The sequence below is a fragment of the Sarcophilus harrisii genome, chromosome 2 (genome assembly GCF_902635505.1).
Source record: "Sarcophilus harrisii chromosome 2, mSarHar1.11, whole genome shotgun sequence".
Taxonomy (NCBI): domain Eukaryota; kingdom Metazoa; phylum Chordata; class Mammalia; order Dasyuromorphia; family Dasyuridae; genus Sarcophilus; species Sarcophilus harrisii.
The window spans coordinates 408,564,010-408,583,596 of record NC_045427.1 but is presented as its reverse complement, the minus strand read 5'-3'; the positions used below and the strand labels follow the sequence as shown (position 1 = coordinate 408,583,596).

General features: G+C 37.7%; 1 protein-coding gene across 1 annotated transcript in view; it reads right to left on the bottom strand.

Moving 5' to 3' along the window:
* Positions 1-519: 519 nt before the first annotated feature.
* The window catches only part of ERGIC1 (endoplasmic reticulum-golgi intermediate compartment 1), a 138,764-nt gene continuing 119,696 nt past the window's right edge, over positions 520-19,587 (bottom strand). Inside the window, exons 8-10 of the mRNA XM_003756837.4 lie at positions 18,758-18,858; positions 13,144-13,266; positions 520-718 (exon numbers count right to left, since the gene is read on the bottom strand). Of these exons, the coding sequence (XP_003756885.1) occupies positions 611-718; positions 13,144-13,266; positions 18,758-18,858 (332 nt within the window). The 3' untranslated portion in view covers positions 520-610. The remainder of the gene's footprint in view (positions 719-13,143; positions 13,267-18,757; positions 18,859-19,587) is intronic.

Below are 19,587 nucleotides of genomic sequence, written 5' to 3'. Positions count from 1 at the left end.
TAAGTTCAACTGGTACCTTAATGTAGTTCAGCCAAGTGCACATCCTTGAAGTGTGATGTTAGGGGTGGGGAGAGGGAGAGGTCTGATAGCATAAGCCATAGGGTATCTCTGGGCAAGAAACCAAATGCTCCCTTTCTTCTTCCTTGGCCTTCACTTCCTTCAGATTGATACCCAAGAGAAGTAAGTTAGGTAACTGTTTTAAGACACTGAGAACTTGTCACTTCTGAGACTCTGCGGGCTGTTGGAACACAGATCGTAACAACCCTTCTGACTGCTTCTCAGGGAATAACTTCTACTCCTCCCTATCTCCCCTCACCTCTTCCGCAGGGCAGGGAGCACCATGACTCTTGGCACTGGCAGTGGACCATCTTCCTAATAATACTCATTATGGTCTTTTCCAAAACAAAAGAAGAGAATATGTAACCTGGAATTCTCCCCAGATGGGAGTGTAGTGTGGGAAGAGAAATCTTGGTGTAACAACTACCCACTCTGTCAACCAACAAAATTGAATATTAATTCTGATAGAAGGAAAAAGGAAATATATTCATTAGAATGATGGGTCTGGGATCCTGCATTGCTGTCCCTGGCAAAGGGAGATGGAGTCACGGGGTTACTGCATCTTTCCAAGTTGAATCTTCTTCCAAGCCTCAGAGGCTGTGAAAATGCAGGAGTCCAGGATTCCAGCCACTGTAAATGTACCTCCAATGATGGCACAGATCTGAAAAAAGAGCCACAAAAATGTTAGGGCAGGGAAAGGACCTTAGAAAGCACGTAGCCCAACTCCAGTCTGCTTTATTGTACAGATGAGAGAAGTCAAGAGTCAGAAATGACCTTAGAGATCAAATTTAACTTTTGATTCCCAGTGCTTTTTCTTTTTCTTTTATTTTTATTGTGTGTGTGTGTGTGTGTGTGTGTGTGTGTGTGTGTCTTTTGTTGTAGTAAATTTACTTTTAATACACATTGCTTTATGAATTATATTGGGAGAGAAGAATCAGAGCAAAAGAGAGAGGAAAAAAACATAAAAAAGAAATGAACATAGCACCAGTGCTTTTTCCATTAAATCATTCTTTCTGGAAATGTCCAATGATGGATCAGGTCATTTCCTTACAGACTCAAGTTTAGGTTTTTGTTGTTGTGTTGAATGATAGTGCAGTCATAGAGAATAATGTACTCAAAGTAATACATTTCAGTGAAAGTGGACATAAATTCTGTGTGAAGCAAAAATCCCAATGCACAATTAGTAGGTTTTTCAGAGAAAATGTTCTGTCCTTTAGACCTGCCCCTGTTTTGTGAGCCAGATCCCTTTAAAATGCACTGTAGCTTGAAATGATGGTAACATCTGGCATCTCAATGTTCATGTACCTTTTGGAAATTTGGTCATTGCATTTACCACTTTTATCTGTGAGCCAAATGCTGAGGGAAGGAAACAGTGGGGTTTTGGCAAAGTCAAGGGAGTCCTTCATTACCTGGCTTGCAGTCCAACATTAGAGGATGTTAGGAATACTAATTTGCCACTATTTAATGGTTGCGACAGGAAGTTCCACAAAATAAGATACAACAATATACTAGGAAACTGTTGCTTAAATCTATGAAAGGAAACAAACTGGCCTATCTCCTGCCCTTTGGATGACTGGTAGATGATCTGTTCAAATGACAGACACACAGCATCTAATGAGATCTAGGGGAAGACCCTCAGCACTATAGTGAGGACAGTCTATGGAGAGTTTTAGGGATGGCATGACTAAGAGCCTCCTAATATGGACAAATATGGATAGGCTGTGAGCTTCATTAGAAGGAAGATAGGTATGAATGACTTCATAACTATGGGTGCTCATAAGAAATACACTACAATCAACTTGTGTCCACTACACATTTCTCCATTGCTTTTTGGGTCATCCTGAAGCTGTGAATGTTTAGAAATTATGGTATTTGGAGGTTATAAACACATGTATTGGGAAGACATATAAGTTAAGAAAGATGAATATTTGTACTGAGAAGCATTTTAGGATTACTGAAAATATAACACAATTTCTTAAATACAATGCAGGCTGTTCTTTTCCTCCCATTCAATTCTGTCCTCAACTTATTTTGTACTTGTAGTGTACCAAGTAGACATACTTATCTACTAACTCAGTCGACTGGTTATCTAGCTACATGTTTTAGTTTAGACAAAATTCATTTTTCATTCATTTTCCCCCCCACATTTAAATCCAAAAGAGATAACTCTAATCATGGATCTCATTGAGAGGTCCTCTGATTTTATAATAATGTAATCAGCATAATTTCTAAACTTAAACTTTTTCTGCATCCAATCAGCACAATGTCACCTGCAATCAGGAACATGGAGGACTTACCATTCTACAGGGAATTTACATCTGAGCTCTATAAAAGAAGTCCTCTGTAACAGTAATAAGCATATACTTCCCTGTCTTCCCTTCTCCCTCTCCCATATTTAAATTTACAAAACTCTTTCCTCATAAAAACTTGTGGAGTGACAGCAGAAGCTCAGACAGCAGCAGGATTTTGTCTGTGGTCATATGGTTAATAAGCAGCTGAACTAAGACTTATAATTGAAATCTTTCCACTTCAAATCCAGTATATTTTTTATTTAGTACACATTTCTATTTTTAAAAGTTCATCTTTTGTATTTCTCAGAAGATTGGAATATACTAATGAAAGAGAAGAGCTTTCTAACACACACAATTGGGGAAAAGATTAGACTTGATGAAGGACAGTCAAGAAGACTTGGAATTGAGCGAATAACCAAAATCAAAGTATGGTCATTGAAGGGGTTAAAATAAACCTGAAAGGGGGTCTCTAAGGGAGCACCCCAAGGATACCTTTAACCCTGCACTATTTGACAATGTTATCAAATGACCTAGATGGAGGAGTAGATAGCATACACAGAAAATTTACAGATAACATAAAAAACAGAAGGGACAACTAACTTATGCAATGACAGAGGCAAAGATATTTGAGTAGTTTGCCATTTCCTTCTCCAACTCATTTTACAGATATGGAAACTGAGGCAAACAGAGTTAAGTTACTTGTCCAGAGTCACACAATTTGTAAGGTGTCTGGAACCAGAATTTGAACTCAGGAAGATGAGTATTCCTAATATTCTTGACTCACAGTCCAGCATTCTATCCATTAATAGATATTTAGCATAACATGAAGACTACCACATCTTAGGAAAGACAAAGTAGAAAATATCTAAATGAAGGGAAATCAAGATGGTGAAAGGATTAGGGACCATGGCACATAAGGAGTAGTTGAAAAAACTGGGAATGTTTAGCACAGAGAAGAGACTTTGTGGTGATGGTATGGAAGGGAGAAGGGTATGACAGCCATCAAATATATGAAGAGCTGTCAGATGAAAGCTCAGACTTGTTTTACATGAACCTATAGAGAAAAGTAGAAACAACGGGTAGGAATTACAGAAAGCCAGATTAAGGGTTGCAGGAAAGAAAACCTTTCGAACTATTAGAGCTTTCTAAATGTAGAATAGGCTGCTGACAGATGAGTTTCCCATCATTAGGGGACATCAAGTAACATCTGTAAAAATACTTATTGAGGATATTGTAGAGTAATTAATGTTCAAATCTTTGACCTTTTGACAATTAGATTTTTGTGATTCTGACCTCTAAAAGAAAAGCAAATGATTTATTCAGTTAGTATATCATTATCAGGGCATTTATAAATAGCAGTTTCTCTGGACTTTTTCTCATTCTACCTCTGCTGCCTCTTCAAATCTCTGATTGGTCATTTTATAGAATTTTCATTTTGGGGGGAGATATTCAGGGTTAAGTGACTTGCCCGGGTCGTACAGCTAATATATATAGAAACCAAATTTAAATTCAGGTCCTCCTGACTGCTCTATCTACCAAGACACTGAGCTGGCCTCCAGAATCTTCATTTTAAGGAAATTTTCAGGTCAACCACAACTCTATTCAATTCCAGGATATACTTCTGATTCTGAATTTTTTCCAACATCCCTCCTACCTTCCTTTCTGTCCCAATTCTATACTCCTCTTCCTGCTTTTCAGTTATCTTTTTGTTCCCCCGACTAGAACATAAGCTCCTTGAAGCCAAAGATTGGGTTTTTTTGCTTGAATTTGTATTTCCTGTGCATAGCCAAGTGATTGTCACACAGTATTTTAAAAATGTTTGTTGACATGGCAGAACCACAGAAGGGGAAAAATGGGGTTGATCCTGTAGCTCCCTTGAGAACTCTCAGTCACATAACTACCACCTTCCTCACGTGGAAGATGAGCAATCCAAATCTGACCAAGAATATAATAATAGTGGGCAGACCATGAGGCCAACTTAATGGAAAGATTGGTGCCAAGGAAAAAAGACAAAGAAAAAAAAAAAGACAAAGAGAAGGGGATAGGAAAGTATATACTCAGTTGGGGTTTATTTATAAAAATGGTATTTCCATGAGATGAGTTCAGTGAATCCAGGCTTCACAGAGGAGTTTTAAGTGGCACAGCTGGCATTCCAGAAACAACAGTCCAAGAAACCAGAGCAGCCACTCAGGGGGTGGTAGGGAAGATTGATTTTTTTTTTTTTTTTAAAGCAGGCAGGGCCTCTCCTCTTTGGCCTGTCTCTCCACCACACCCCAGAGCATGATGCAGGGGCACTTTTCGGGGGAGATGACGGCAAGGAAGCTGGTTTATTTCAGTCAACTGGATCAGATGACAGGAGATTTTACACCACAAAATGCTTTTAATGCTTGCATCAGAGGATAGGAAAATTTGACTTAAGTGTAGCGATGCAAAAAACACACACATCTATATTCATCTGCACACAATTTTGAACCACTGAGTGCTTATGACTCACACACACCTGGCACTCGCTTTGATCCCTCCTTCCAGCTTTCATGCATAGTTCAATTTGCTCAGAACAGAAAGGAGCCAACATATGCATTTGTTTCTGGATAAGAGACATAAACTATTCCGTTCAACAAAAGCAATAATGATTTGTTGTCTCTCATAAATGAGGATGTTACAAATGACTCACCATCAAAGGTGAATACATTTTCAGTTATGAGAATGCTATTGTACCAGTTCACTTAATGCAAATTTTTAGCTGCTTTACTTGGCCTTGGGTATGGAGAAGGTAGAAACTATAAAAGCAATGGAAGACCAGAGGCCCAATAACAGAAATTTCTATTTCTCCAAAACTAACTCAGCTGTGACTTCAAACTTCAATTTTGCTATTCGGATTTGGGGCTGCCATTTTGGTTCAAACTCTCCCTTTCCCACTTACAGTGTTAAGGGACAAAACAGTTTTAAGCTGCCGATATTCCTTTTAGAATATAAACTTTCAGAAAGCAAGATCTAAGATCTTCATCCTAGCTGTGCACTACCTACTAAGAATCTCTTTGTTAATTATACCATTCCTTGGTGGATCACCCTGAAGCATGGATGACAAATGGCATCCGCTTAGAAGTATTGTCTTCCCATGTTCTAATCTAAGTAAGGGATCACTGAAGTGTGACTGTGTTCTTGCATATATTGGGGGAGGGGGGGTAAGAGAGAGAGAAAGAGGGAAAGGAAAGGGGACAAAGAGGGATGGAGGGAGAAGGAGGAAAGAGAGAGAAAGAGAGAGAGAGAGCAAGTGGACAAAATGCAAAGTGTTTTAGTCTCTGCTCTCAAGTAACTTACATTTTATGTTACATGACATATGTTTACAAAGTTGTAAATAAAAGTCATGTATTTAAAAAAAATACTGCATAACATGAGAATTGTATGGTTCTGCACACATATATTGTATCTAGGATATACTGTAACATATTTAACATGTATAAAACTGCCTGCCATCCAGGGGAGGGAGTGGAGGGAGGGAAGGGAAAAGTCGGAACAGAAGTGAGTGCAAGGGATAATGTTGTAAAAAATTACCCATTATTCTGTCAACAAAAAGTTATAAAAAAAAATACACTGCATATAATAGTGGTGAAAGGTGGGAATAAGGGTGGATTGTAATAACTAAGGCAATCAGGAAAGATCACCCATGACCCAGAAGACAATGGAAAGATATATGGCAGGGGTAAGTTGAGGCAGCTAGTTGGCTCAATGGATAGAGCACTAGGACTGGAGTCAGGAAAACCTGAATTCAAATCTAGTCTCAGACAGACTGGAGTCTAGCTTATGACCTGGACAAGTCACATTATGAAACTGCTGTTTGTTTTAATCCACTGAAGAAGGAAATGGCAAACCACTTCATTATCTGCCAAGAAAGATGGCATAATAGATGGAATACAGTTCCTGGAGTCAGGAAAACCTGATTTCAAATTTAGTCTCAGGTACTTACTTGTTGGATGACCCTGGATAAGTTACTTAAACCTGATTGCCTCCAAAAAAGGGAACAAAGGAACAAAGGAAGGAAGGGAAGGAGGGAGAGAGAAAGGGAGAAAGAAAGGAAGGAAGGAAAAATGGGAGAGAGGGAAGAAAGTTAGGAAGGGAAGGAGAGAAGGAGGGAGGGAGGGAAGGAAGGAAAGAAAGAAGGAAGAGAGGAAGGGAAGCTTATGGACAGCCTTGGATTATGAGCAAATATAACCAAAGAACTAAATAACAAAGACAAGAGATAATTGTGATATTGTTCTATTTCCAGCTTATTAGTGTTCTAAAACCACAGACCTGTTAAGGATATTTATCACCACAAAAGGAGGTGCATCTATCATGTAACATAAGTGAAGATTAATAGACATAGCTCAAGAATTAGACTGGCAGCTCTGAAATAGTAAGAGTCAGAGAGAGGCCTCTAAGTACAATTAAAAAACTTTCTACAAGAACCCTTTCTCAGCCCCTCTTAATTACTATGTCATTCCTTCTCTTGGTTATCTTGTATTTATCTTGCATATATTTTGTTTGTATGTGATTATTTAAACAGATTCCTTCTATTAGGGCAGAGGGTTTTTTTGTCTTTCTTTGTATCCTTGGAATTTAATAGTTTCCTGGTAAATAGTTATCTTAACTTGACTGGGGACTCCTCTGTAGAGGGTAAATGTCTTATAGTTGGGGAAACAGAGGACAAAAATCACACAGACACAGAGGAGTTTTATTTTGAGCTGTAGCACAAAGTATTTGTGGCTGTGAGATGACCGATTCATCAAAGTATTAAAATATTTTAAAATAAGACTGGGAGAAAAAGAAGGTCCATCAGTCTTACTAGATCCATATTGCATAAATTTCTTCCCTCCCTTTCTCTCTCCCTCCTTCCCTTCCTTCCTTTGTTCCTTTGTTCCCTTTTTTGGAGGCAATCAGGTTTAAGTAATTTATCCAGGGTCATCCAACAAGTAAGTACCTGAGGCTAAATTTGAAATCAGGTTTTCCTGACTCCAGGAACTGTATTCCATCTATTACATCATCTTTCTTGTTATAAAGATAAGAGTCAGGGTATTGGTAGTGGTGGTATTTAGGCTACAGAGTGGAAGTTTGTTGGCTATGAAAAGATTATTACTCTAAGAAGTCCAAGAAATCTTGGTTCTTGAGGATGCCTTTTTATCTAGTTGTTCTGCATCTGTGTGGTTGCTATTTTCTGGTGCAGCCTTCAGGAGCCACACTTCAAATGGCAGAATGCTGATGGCAGAATGTTGCCAGATAAGAAGGAGGATAGACTAGTGTCCTTCCCCAACTGCAAGCTCAAAAGCTCATCCCCTTCCCTGAGAATAGATCCTTCTCTTAATTGAATTTATTTGAAGAACTTCATAAATCCCAATCTTTAGAAAGTGTAAACCAATACAAATTCTTAATAGATCAATTCCATTACATTTTACTACACAAATTTCCACTAACTAGATTTACCCATACTTTCAGATGAACAATGCAAATATAAGATATGAGAGAACAGGTTATTGGAAAGAAATGTCAACAGGATTTGAATTATTTATCCCACTACCTCACAAAACACCCACCCACATGCCCTCCACATCCACACCTCTTAAGCATCTTGGAATGTGAGCTCCTTGTGAGTGAAGATTGTTTTGTTTTTTTGTATTTTTATCTCCTGTGCCTGGCACATAGTAGATACTTAAGCACATGGCATATAGATCTTTAATGGCTGATTGGACCTCAAATCAGAAAGACCACTGCAATTTACAATTCTAAATGAGCACATTTATGGATACATATAAAGTGACCTCTTTTTCCCTAGGACATGATCTTCAGGAATATTTTACTTGAATACTTGGGAGCCAGATAGGGAAATTACTGGACCTGGAAGCAGAAGACCTGAGTGTCCTGATTTTTCCATTTGCTAACTGGAGCATGGGTGCAATCTTTACTGAGCCTTAATTTTCTCATTTGTAAAATAGGAACATATTATTCCTTGTCTTTAACTCTCTCACAGAGTTAACAAAACAGCATCACAGACCACAGAGATTGTCTGGTTGCAAGAACCAAATGAGATAATGGATGCAAAGTGCTTTGTGTGTTTGAGATGAATGTAAGCCATTGTCAGACTGGATACTAGAATGCATGTTCATTTCCTGAATTTGTTAATTTTTCTATTCCTGATTTTGCTGTTTAAAAAGTCCAACTTGGGCCCAATGGGCAAAGATAAGGTCTTCATGCTCATTTAGAATGTAAAGGATATCCAAGTCAAACCAAGAACATCCTATTTGGGTAGAGCAAATACCAAGTGCTCAAGTTGCTAAATGATGACAGAATAGGTTACTACAACTTGTAGACTGGAAAACCCTATTACCAATGATGGTGCTTCAACTGGATACGGTTAGATGAGCACATGGTTAAATCAGAAGAAGCACTGGTTTGAAAAGGTGAATATTTGAGTAGGAGTCCTGACTTACAAATGGGGTCATCAGAGGCAAGTCAAATAACCTCTCGGTATCAGTTTTGTCATATGTAAAATAAAGAGTATCATTCTTATACTACCTACAACATATGAGTTGCTATGAAAAAAGTTCTGGAAATTCTAAATAAATTTCTATAGAATTGGGAAATATTACAATTATTATTAGAGTTTTCCTCATAATAGACTAAACCTTAACTTTTAACTTGATTCCCCCCCCCATATACAGAGCTCAGTTATGGCCCTACTAAGGTCTAAAGGCTGATTAATGATCTGAATTATCTAGAGTCGCCACCATCCTCTTTCTCCTGTAAAAACTTTCAAAAGTTTCAAACTTAATACCTGTGTGAGTTTGAATGAGTCCCTTAAACCTATGAGTTTTGTTAACCCCATTTGACAAGGGGAGAAAATTAAGATGCTACTTAGTTCACAGAATTGTTTTTTTTTTTTTTTTAAATACGTGTATATATGTACACACACATATATATGGGTATAGAAATGAGTTGCTATTGTTAATATGAGAGGCATTTTGGCATCATGGATAGGCAACTGGTTTTAAAGCAGGAAGACTTCTGGGCATAAAATATGTGGCTCTGGGCAATTCCCTTAATCTTTTGGAGCACTAGGGAATTCTCTAAACTCATCTGTTGCTGAAAAGGTCTCAACCTATAAATTCTGTTGTTTCTTCACAAGGGATTTTTCTACATTCTAATGGAGTGATAGGCCCTATCCCTAATCTCTATTATTAGTTGTCAACTTATAGCTTAGGGTGCTTCCATTAGATACTGGCAAGGAAAACGCTAAACACCACAAAAAAACTTAATTCAAAGAATCCACAGTCTTATCAGCATGGTTATTCCCCCTACTTCCAAACCTCTCATTCTAAGCAATTATTTTTAGTCTTTCTGTAAAATCCCAGTACAGGATACTGCTAATGAAATACATGGTGGGCTTTTGGGTTTTTTGGTAAATGTCACTATGGATAGCATTACCTTAGTTGTCAGGGCACTTCCTTATCCATGCAAATATGGTTATTAAAAGAATAAAAGAAAATATAAGTATGTTTAATTCAAAGTTCAATAAATATGTAAAATATTATAAATATTATAAGGGAGGAATCTATGATTTGTTTAATATAAAGTTTTGTGATTATTAGGGATTTCATTTATCCATTTATGCCTCATTCCCCTTAATGTGGATTAACAGAGACTTAGTTGTAAACATAATGTTTCCCAGGCAGTACAATCCTTCCCTCTTGAGGGGAAATCCAGGGTGAGAGAAATATCAGAAACACCCACTGGCTTTGGAAATGCAGCTGGGTAACCACACCCTACATCCCCTCAACCTCTAGTTACTCCCACTTCTCATTCCATCCCACCTACGTTTGGAAAAAGTCCACTTGTAGCACTCTCAGCTGCCTCCCCAAATATGGTACCAAAATGTCCAATATGAGTGGCAGTGCCTCAGCTTAAATCCATTCTCTCCCAACCTATTTGTAGACAGCAGCGTTTTGGTGACAGTTGAGCTGGAGGTGGCTTTGTAAACAAGTATTAAATAAAAGAGAAGAGGCAGCAGGTGCTCCCACTTTTTGCCCCTCCCTGTTCCTCCTTATCCCCCCCTTCCCCCAGACTTCACTTCCATTCCACCCCCACCCATGGAATACAACATCTGCTGCTTCATTGCAAGAATGGAAACATCTGAAAGCTTCTGAAAGTCAACAATGGCTCCATCTGCCACAGGCAGGCGGATTTATTCAGTGGGCCAGAAGGTCTTTTCAGTGACAGCTGACTCACTGGTTGCCATAGCAACCAGGATGCCAACATTTAAATCAGCACTTTTCTAAAATATTCCTGGTAATGCCAGGAGGGGCGCTTCCCTACAGAATAGCATCATGATATAAGGATGTCCATTAATTATTTTTGCTGTTGTTTTTAACCATCTCTATCTTCCTCCTAGCCCTCTAACTAAAATCATAATCAAATGATTAAGACTTAGATGGTACCTTCAAGATTTCTGGAGTCAACTCTCTCATTTTCCAGAGACTCAGGGAGTTTAATTGATTTGTTCACAGTAACACTGGTAATAAGTACTACCGATGGGATCTGAGTCTAGATCCACTGGCTGAAACCATAACCAGTATTCTTTCCACTGGATTATTTTTCTAATCAGCAACTACTACCAATAATATTGATAAGGACATCTCGCTTCTTTTTTCTTTTCTCTCTCCTTCTTCCTCTCCTTTTCTTTTCCTCTCCCTTCTTCTTTCTCTTTTTTCCTTTCTCTCCCTTTTCCTCTCTCTACTTCTCTCTTTCCCTTTCTTCTCTCTCTCTTTGTCCCTCTCAGCTCTCTCCTCCCCCAATCCTTTCTTTCTCTCCTTCCCTCTCTGGATGGTTTCTAAGTAGTTTATGAAAGCAGATCTAACTCAAGTCTTTGGACCAATGTTTCCTAGACTGGTCCTTGTGTCTATGACCGTGCTAATGAAGTGAACAGCAGAAGAACAAAGAGAGCCATCAGACACCTCTGTAGCAAAGGAGAGCTGCTCTTGCAAGTCTGGTAACCTGAGAGGCTTTTCTGATATGTCAGCCTCTACATTGTGTGTGTCCCTGAAGAGTGATGGAACCATAGAGCAAACTGATGAAGGCCTTAAGGTGTAACATATGCTAAAGGCTTGGTCAGTGAGGACACTGTGTTCCTGGGTAGTAACACCTGTGTCCTTGACGATACTTTCTGATGTTGGGTCTGTCTGAAATGGAAGAAGCCAAATCTTGGCAGCCAGAGTTTAAGAGTCCCAGCAATTGTGTCCTGCAGTCTTTCAAAGTGAGACAAATGTCTTTAAGAAGCTAAGCCACGAGCAGGTGCCATGTTATATATATAAAACAATGAAAATAATAACAGAAGCAACAAACAATTATGATGATGATGATGATGAGAGCCAACATTTAGATAGCACTTACTATGTGCAGGCACTGTGCTAAGTGCTTTACAACTGTTATTATCTTTATATAACACAAATACTATAAATCCTAGAATCCAAGTTGGAAGAAACCTCAGAGGATATCCCACTGAAGCCCCATCAGAATCACTTTCTGTAAGATCAAGGATGAGGGATCATACATCTGAAAATGTTTTCAAAAATAAAAAAATATTATGAAAAGGAAAAGTATCCTTATCATCAGGTAGTATGGCATTAAGGAAATAATAATAAATAGCCAACAGTTATGTAGTACATACTATATGTTGGATGGGGCAGTGGATAGAGGGCTGGATCTGAAGTCAGGAGGACCCGAGTTCACATCCAGCCTTAGACATTTAGTGTGTGACTCTGGCAAGTCACTTAACCCTATTTGCCTCAGTTTCTTTATCTGTAAAATAAGCTGGAGAAGGAAAAGGCAAACCACTCCAGTATCTCTGCTGAGAAATTGGGATTACAAAAAGTTACCCGTGTGTGAAATAACTGAACAACAACAAATGTGCCAGGCACTATGCTAAGTATTTTGCAAATATTATCTCATTTGATCCTCCCAATAACCCTGGGATGTAGTGCTATCATTAACTCCATTTTACAGATGAGAAAATTGAGGCAGACAAAGGCTAAGTGACTAACAAGTATCTAGGGCTGGATTTGAAATTTAGGTCTTCCTGACTTTGGGCCTGGTACTTAATCCACCAGGCCTTCTAGCTGTCTAAATTTAAAGCACCAGATTTAGAATCAGGAGATCAGTTTTAATCCTAGCTCTGATATGTCATGGCTGTGTGAGCTCATGCAAGTCACTTCTCTGCCCCAGGACTCAGTATTCTTATCTGTAAAATGGAGCTAATAAAATCTGTGTCATCAGTCTCAGGGGGCAATGTCAGGAAAGGCCTTATGGTGCAAATTTTCTTTTGATCCAGATCTGTGATATCATCTTTATTGAAAAATTCCTATTGAGGAAACTTCTATCAAAATAAAACAATTCCTCAGTGACAGATATTAAATCTTAAGAGAATTGCCTGTGACTCTGCTTTGTGAGGTGATTTACCCAAAAGTCTCACTGCCAGAATGTGTTAGAAGGACTTGAATCCAGGCCTTCCTGAGTTGGAGGCCAGCTCTCTGTTCCATGAAATGTGAATCATCATTATCATCATTCTTTTTTTTCCTCCCCTAGAACCCAATCAATTAAGTTCAATTCTTGCCGCCTGGCTCCATATCCATCGACCACTTTGTGATTCATTATTAACCAGGCGACCATTGAAGGTGACTGGATTTCCAGCAGCTGCCAGAACTCAGTCCCTATGGCTTTAGTGAATAAGGCACTGAATGAGCCTGGTGTCCTGCCAGCCGAGACTCACCGTGGTGATGAACCTGTACAGTGGCTGCCGCCTCTCTGTGTACTTCACTGTGATGGGACTCAGGTCGTAACGAAACCAGATAGCAGGGATGATGCGACCAGTGTGACTGTATGCAACGTATTCCTAAGGGAGCAAGGGAAAAAAAGAGATCAGAAAATGGGAATCAATTTTCACGAGATAAGGTCAGGGATTTCTCAATTACTCTTCTGCCAGATGAATGACTATGAAGAAGCTTTCTCACTCCATCCACCATATTCTTTCACCTTTCCTTTAAATGATTTCCTGAATTCTCTTGCTAGTCATTGCATGGGCAAGACCAAGGCATCATGTTTCCATCTTCTTAGAAGCTAACAACTCATGGCATCAAAAATACTGTTGAGACAGAGGCAGAAAGAAGCAGTAAAGCTACCAAAGTGGGGAGGGGGGAGGAAAGTTAGAGTCTATCAATAAAAAATAAATATGAAAATTAGAAACATTTACCAAAAAAAAAAAAAAAGTTAGATTTAACATTAGACAGCTCCAGTCACTACACAGTTGAAAGGAAAACTCAGGGTCAGCATGGGAACATCATGGATTTAATTCTGTCATTCTAAACCTAGGGGTATCATGAAGATGTTAAAGATGTGCTGGGTCTGAAATGGGGTAATCTTAATCTTAAAATCTCTCCCCTTCTTCTCTCTGGGCCTCAGTTTCCCAATCTTTAAGTGAGGCAGCTGGCCTCTAAAGCCATTTCCAGATCTAACATCCTGTGTTCAAAGACTAGTTCTCTACATAGCCACACTTGTGACTGCTCAGACAAAGAATTGAGAATGAAGAGTTTGTAGCGTCCAGGTTTGGATAGTAACAACAAAACAATTCCCTCAATCTCTTTTCCAACTTTGAAAGTTACAGATCGATGAGATGCTTTTATCATTCTACCTTTTCCTACCCCTAATGTGCAGAGCAGCCCTAGCAATGTAGTCCTGGCTCAGTGCCACAGCTTCCATTCCACTCATACAAATGTCAACATCAGCTGAGCAAGTTGTCCTGCCTGAAGAGCACTTTCAAAAAGGTCTCAGTCCAAAAAGCTTTATCAGTGTTTGGTGACACTGAACAGAAAGAATAAATTATACCCTGTGAGGCAAATGTAGGGGTGAGTGATTGCTCTGGCTACAGCACAGGAAGAACCAATGGGCAGGAAAGGAGCCATACTCTGGGAGCAGCTGTGACCCAACAGGACCCAAGCTGGCCTAATCAGAGCCATCTCTGTGGGCCTCCTGGCCTAGATGCTGCACTGCTCAGTGATTGTCAATTTAGCTTCCTCCTAACACCTCCTAACAAAGGCAGATACACGGAACTGTGAGGAACAAAACCTAGAGCTGTGCCAGGCACAGAGTGAGCCCTGGATAAGTGAATGTTGATCGGCTGAACAGAAGCTGTCTGACTTCTGGAGGGTTAGAGCCATGGTCTGTGGTAGGGCAAAGCTGGATTAGGATTTAGGATGGCATATGCTGGAAAAGAACCTTAGATTTAAAAAGCTATTCCAAACCTTCTGTTTTATAGATGGAAAAGCTGAGGCTCAGGGAGGGGAGAAAGGGATTTGTCCACTAATGTTGTAGCCAGACCATATCTTATTCACCAGAAGGCAGAATACTAGGAGAATTGTTCCCCCACACTCACACACTGCCCTCCTCCAAAAAGTCTGATGCAAGGCCCTCTGATTGACAGATGGACAGAGACTAAAGCACATAGGAGTGACAAACACAATCAGAAGGGATGATTTGGCAGATCAGAGGAGCTGGGCAATTTAGTCTAAATAACAGAGGTCAAAGAGGTGACCTCATTACTATCTTTAAACACACAAAGAAGTTTTTTTTTTTTTTTTTTTTTTTTTTGGGGGGGTGGACTGGCAGTTGTTCTCTTTATCCAAAGAAGACAAGAACAATAGGAAAGAGTCTTAAATTAAAGCAGGATAGATTTTGGTTGATTATGGTGGGGTAGGAGCAGAAGCATTTTACACAACTGGATTTCCCTGAGGATCTTTAAGAAAAAAATAAAACTAACCAACTATTTGTACTTAATGGTCCTGTCTAGCATAGGATGCTATGAAATAATTATTGGTAGGAAAATGTCTGTTTTTAAATATACTTTGGGATAATTTAAAAAATATTTTTTGAATGAATTTTATGAACTTGGAACAGTGACTTGGCGCATAAAATGGAAAGGCTAACCTTATTAAAAAAAAAAAAAAAAGTAACTTATTATGGATGGCCTAGGGGGAAAAGCAATCAAAAGTAGTAGGTGATCCCCAAAGCCACTCTGGGTAATAGAACAAATAGCATTCAACAAGCATTTAAGTGATTACTATGTACAAAGTAAAACATTAAGTTAAAGTAGGGGAAATAAAAAGCTTAGATAAATAATTTCTGTTTTCAAAGAGCTTATAGACTAAAAAGAGAGGGAAGAGGAGAGATACCAACATAGAAGAATACAAAGCACAATATTACATAAAAGAATTAAGAATAAGAACAAAGTATCAGATCTGAGAAAGAAGACTACTATCTAAGGAGGTAATGGTAATGAGGAAGAAATAGGGCAAGTTTCATCAAGGACATGGCATATGAGTTGGTTTTTAAAGGATAAGCAGGAAATCAATAAACAAAAGCATGTCCTTCCAGGTGTAGCACAAGTCACTAATGATTCTGGAACCTCTTTGAACTTTAGGTTTAGTTTGAGGTGTCCAGGATAATTAACAAATGCAACTCAACGCGCCATTAACACATTCTCCATCAATCCAAGGAAGTACTATAAATCAAACAGAAAAATCAATTAGTTGAGACAGACTAATCAGTAAAAGAAAAAAATATAAGTGATAAAACTACTTCTTAGCTTAACCAAAGAAAGAAATTATGAAATAAGACTAGAAATGCAAAGAAGGTGCCAAATTGTATAAACTCAAACACTAGGCAATAGTGAGCCACTGTTGATTTTTGAACAAAAGAGAACCATGACTCAGGAACTATGCTTTATGATGCATATAATCAATGCACTATCTTCCTCACAAACTTTAGGATCTATCATAGCTTTGAAAAGACAAAAATTGAATTTGGGGCTTAACTTCCAGGTTTGGATTTTCAGAGTTTTAAAACGAGGCAATTAATGGTCCCAGATCTAACAATGTTGTCTTCTAAAAAAGAGTGAGTGATCCTGAGAAAACCATGTCTTTCTCAAATCCATGTTCATTCAGTTTAGTGTCAGCTTCAGAATCCATATCCTAATGCAAAACAGCTAATTATTAATTAATTAATTAATTATTATTTAATTTAATTATTATTTATGTACCTAGCTATGCTGACATTTAAGGGCACCAATGGCAAGTTAGAGTTATATCACAGCATGGAGTGGACATCAGATGCTTCTGTGTCTGGGGTCAGAAATATTTAACAGTTTTCATCTTATCATGTTAAGGAGACTAAGGATAATAGATCTGAAGAGTTAAAAAGGATATTTAGTGGTCATCCAGTCCAAACACCTTATTTTATAGCTGGAAAAACCACAGCACAAGAAGAAAAAGTGATTTGTCCAAATTCATAGGAAGTGGCGGAGTTGGGATTCAAATCCAAGTCTTCTGATTTCAAAACTGAATGTTCTTGCTATTATACTACAGTGGGAGCAGAAATACTAAAAACCAGCAGATGAACTAAAACCAAAGAGTTTGTATGGAAAATAATTTGATGCTCTTGGTTTATTCCAGTTAAATAGTTTAAGAAAATATATTAGTTCAACTTAAGAAAGGATGAGGTATTGGAAAGAGCATTAGCTTGGATATTAAGAAATGTAGGTTCAAACCTCAGGTCTTCTTGAGAAATTAAAAATGAAAAGGTTGGACTCAATGATGTCAAAGGTGCCTTCCAATTTTTATAACTGTTTTAGGGGTTGTTGTAATTTTGGGGGGGGTAGAATTGAGAGGAAAATTTTGATATAGTTCCTCATTCATATAAAAAACCCCCCAAATTTGTAGTGTATACAATATTTTATATATTGTTATTTTTAGAATATATAATATAAAATGTTATATGTATATAATTATATTATGCATAGACAATACATAATAGAATGTAAATATACAGTATATTTCATAAATATTGTATTTTATATATTATACATTTATTATTTACATTATTACATTATTATACATTGTTATCTATTACATTATTATACATTGTTATCTATTATATATATATATATTATTTAGTATTATATATAATATACAATGTTATATATTATACATTATTGTACATTTATATATTTATACAATATATATTTTATAAATACTGTATAAACATACAATAGCTTATAAATATATATTGTTAATTATAAAAATATTCTAATATGTAATATATATACAGCCCACAATATTGCATAACTATATACTTGTATATCTATAAATATCCAATATATTTATAAATATGTAAATATTTCATATTAAGATAGATATTTGGGCTTATAAATTCATATGTGTATGTATATATATGTGTGTGTGTATGTGTGTGTATAATGTTATATGAGGGGATATTTGAGTTTTTTGGTATACAGGAAAGAACAATGGGTTTGGATTCTGAAGACTCCAGGTTTTTCCATTTACTAGCTGTGTGATATTGAGTTAGTCTTTTACCTCTCTGTATCTCAGTTTTCCCATCTATAAAATGAGAGTGCTGACTAGATAGACCCAGAGGTTCCTCCTAGCGCTTGACTGATGATTCTCTATAACCTGCTTTGTTCTACTGGCAGCAGGCATAGATCTTATTGATTTAGAAATAACTTATTCAGAAACAAATATTATTGTGATATGGGGAATGATGAGCTAATTGATTTAGAAAAACAGGGAACGACTTAGACTTATGGAAGAAGATGCTATCCACTCTCAGAGAAACAGAGGACAAATAGGAATAGGCATGGTATAATCTTTAAAAAAAATATGTATATGGGTGTATGAGTCTTTGTATGTATATATATATATATTATATATATATATATATACACTACATATACATACACACATATATATGCATATACATGTATATACACAATTATAACCATCTTTAAGGTAGGAAGGATGAGGAAAAAAATAAAGCAAAAAGTACACAGAAGAGAGCAAAAGAAAATCAATAAGACAGCAAAGAAAAGCTGGCTAACTACGAAAACAATGTGTTATAATTATTATATGAGTTTTCTTGAAATGGAAATTTATTGCCTCTAATGATCCGCTGTGTACATAGCATAATTTTTTCTTTTTTTAATCTGTCTAATGTTTTTTAATTTCCAGAAAAAAATGCATTATCTTGTGCTTCCTGGTCCCCTTATGGCTCTGGACCCCCTGGGGATTGGCTATTTTTAGTGCATCATACTAAAGCTCCTGGAGGGCTTCACCCCAGCCCTCTCTACAGCTGGCCCAATCGACAGCTCAATTCTTGGAGCCCCTATGCTCCTCTCTCTGCCAGCAGAGGTCGCAATTGTATACTTCTATAAAGCCTGAATGTACCTTAAGCAGCCCAGTGAGAGCAGAAAGAAAAGGAAAATTTTAAATAGCTTCCACTTGACGGGGGTTTCAGGCTTTCCCCAGACTTCCACTTACCTTGTTGGCTACTGTGTATTGATATGAGTACCGTTGCTTTCCACTCTTATCTTCGTACACTGTGGGGACGATCTTCAAGATGTAATCATGGGAGGCAAGGGCTGCCGGAAGGATGAAATAAGGAGTACCATTAAGAAAATTAAATTAGAGTTGCTTCCTGTAATTACATAATGTGTATGTGCATCCCCAGCCTGAGTTACTCTGTGACCTCAGGTTCCTTCTCAATAAAATGAAGATAGTGATATCAACCAACTTAATTTTATCCCCCAAATTAACCCAATTAATAAAAACCACTAAAGCCTGCACAAACGGAAAACACTGAAGTCCTTTAAGTGGTTGCTAAAGGGCCTAGCAATGACTTGGCAGTGCTCAGAATTAGCCACTAAGGATTCCTGTTCTCAAATTCTCTTTACTTGATTCAGCAAATTCTAGTCAATTGTTCCATACCTACTCAACTATATAACCATGTGATAACAGGATAAAAAACTAGAAGGGAATACAAAGAATATCTAGTCTAACCTCCTCAGGCTACAGAAGAATAAACTAAAGCCCAGTGAAGTGATTTGCCCATGGTCAAACAGCTAATAAATAAAAAGGCTGAACCCAGGTCTTCTGGTTTCAAACCCAATCCTCTTCCCTCCTGTTCCACAATGTTCCTTATGATCCTCTGGTTTCCCCTCAGTCAGATCCTTAATACAATAAATTAAGAAAGTAAGAAATTCAGTTACAATAGATTAGAGAGGCACTTTCTTTGCCTACATTGTTTTATCTTATCTCCCTAATTTTGGTCTAGTGCAAGTAAACCTATACACACTACATTTTTTTCTCCA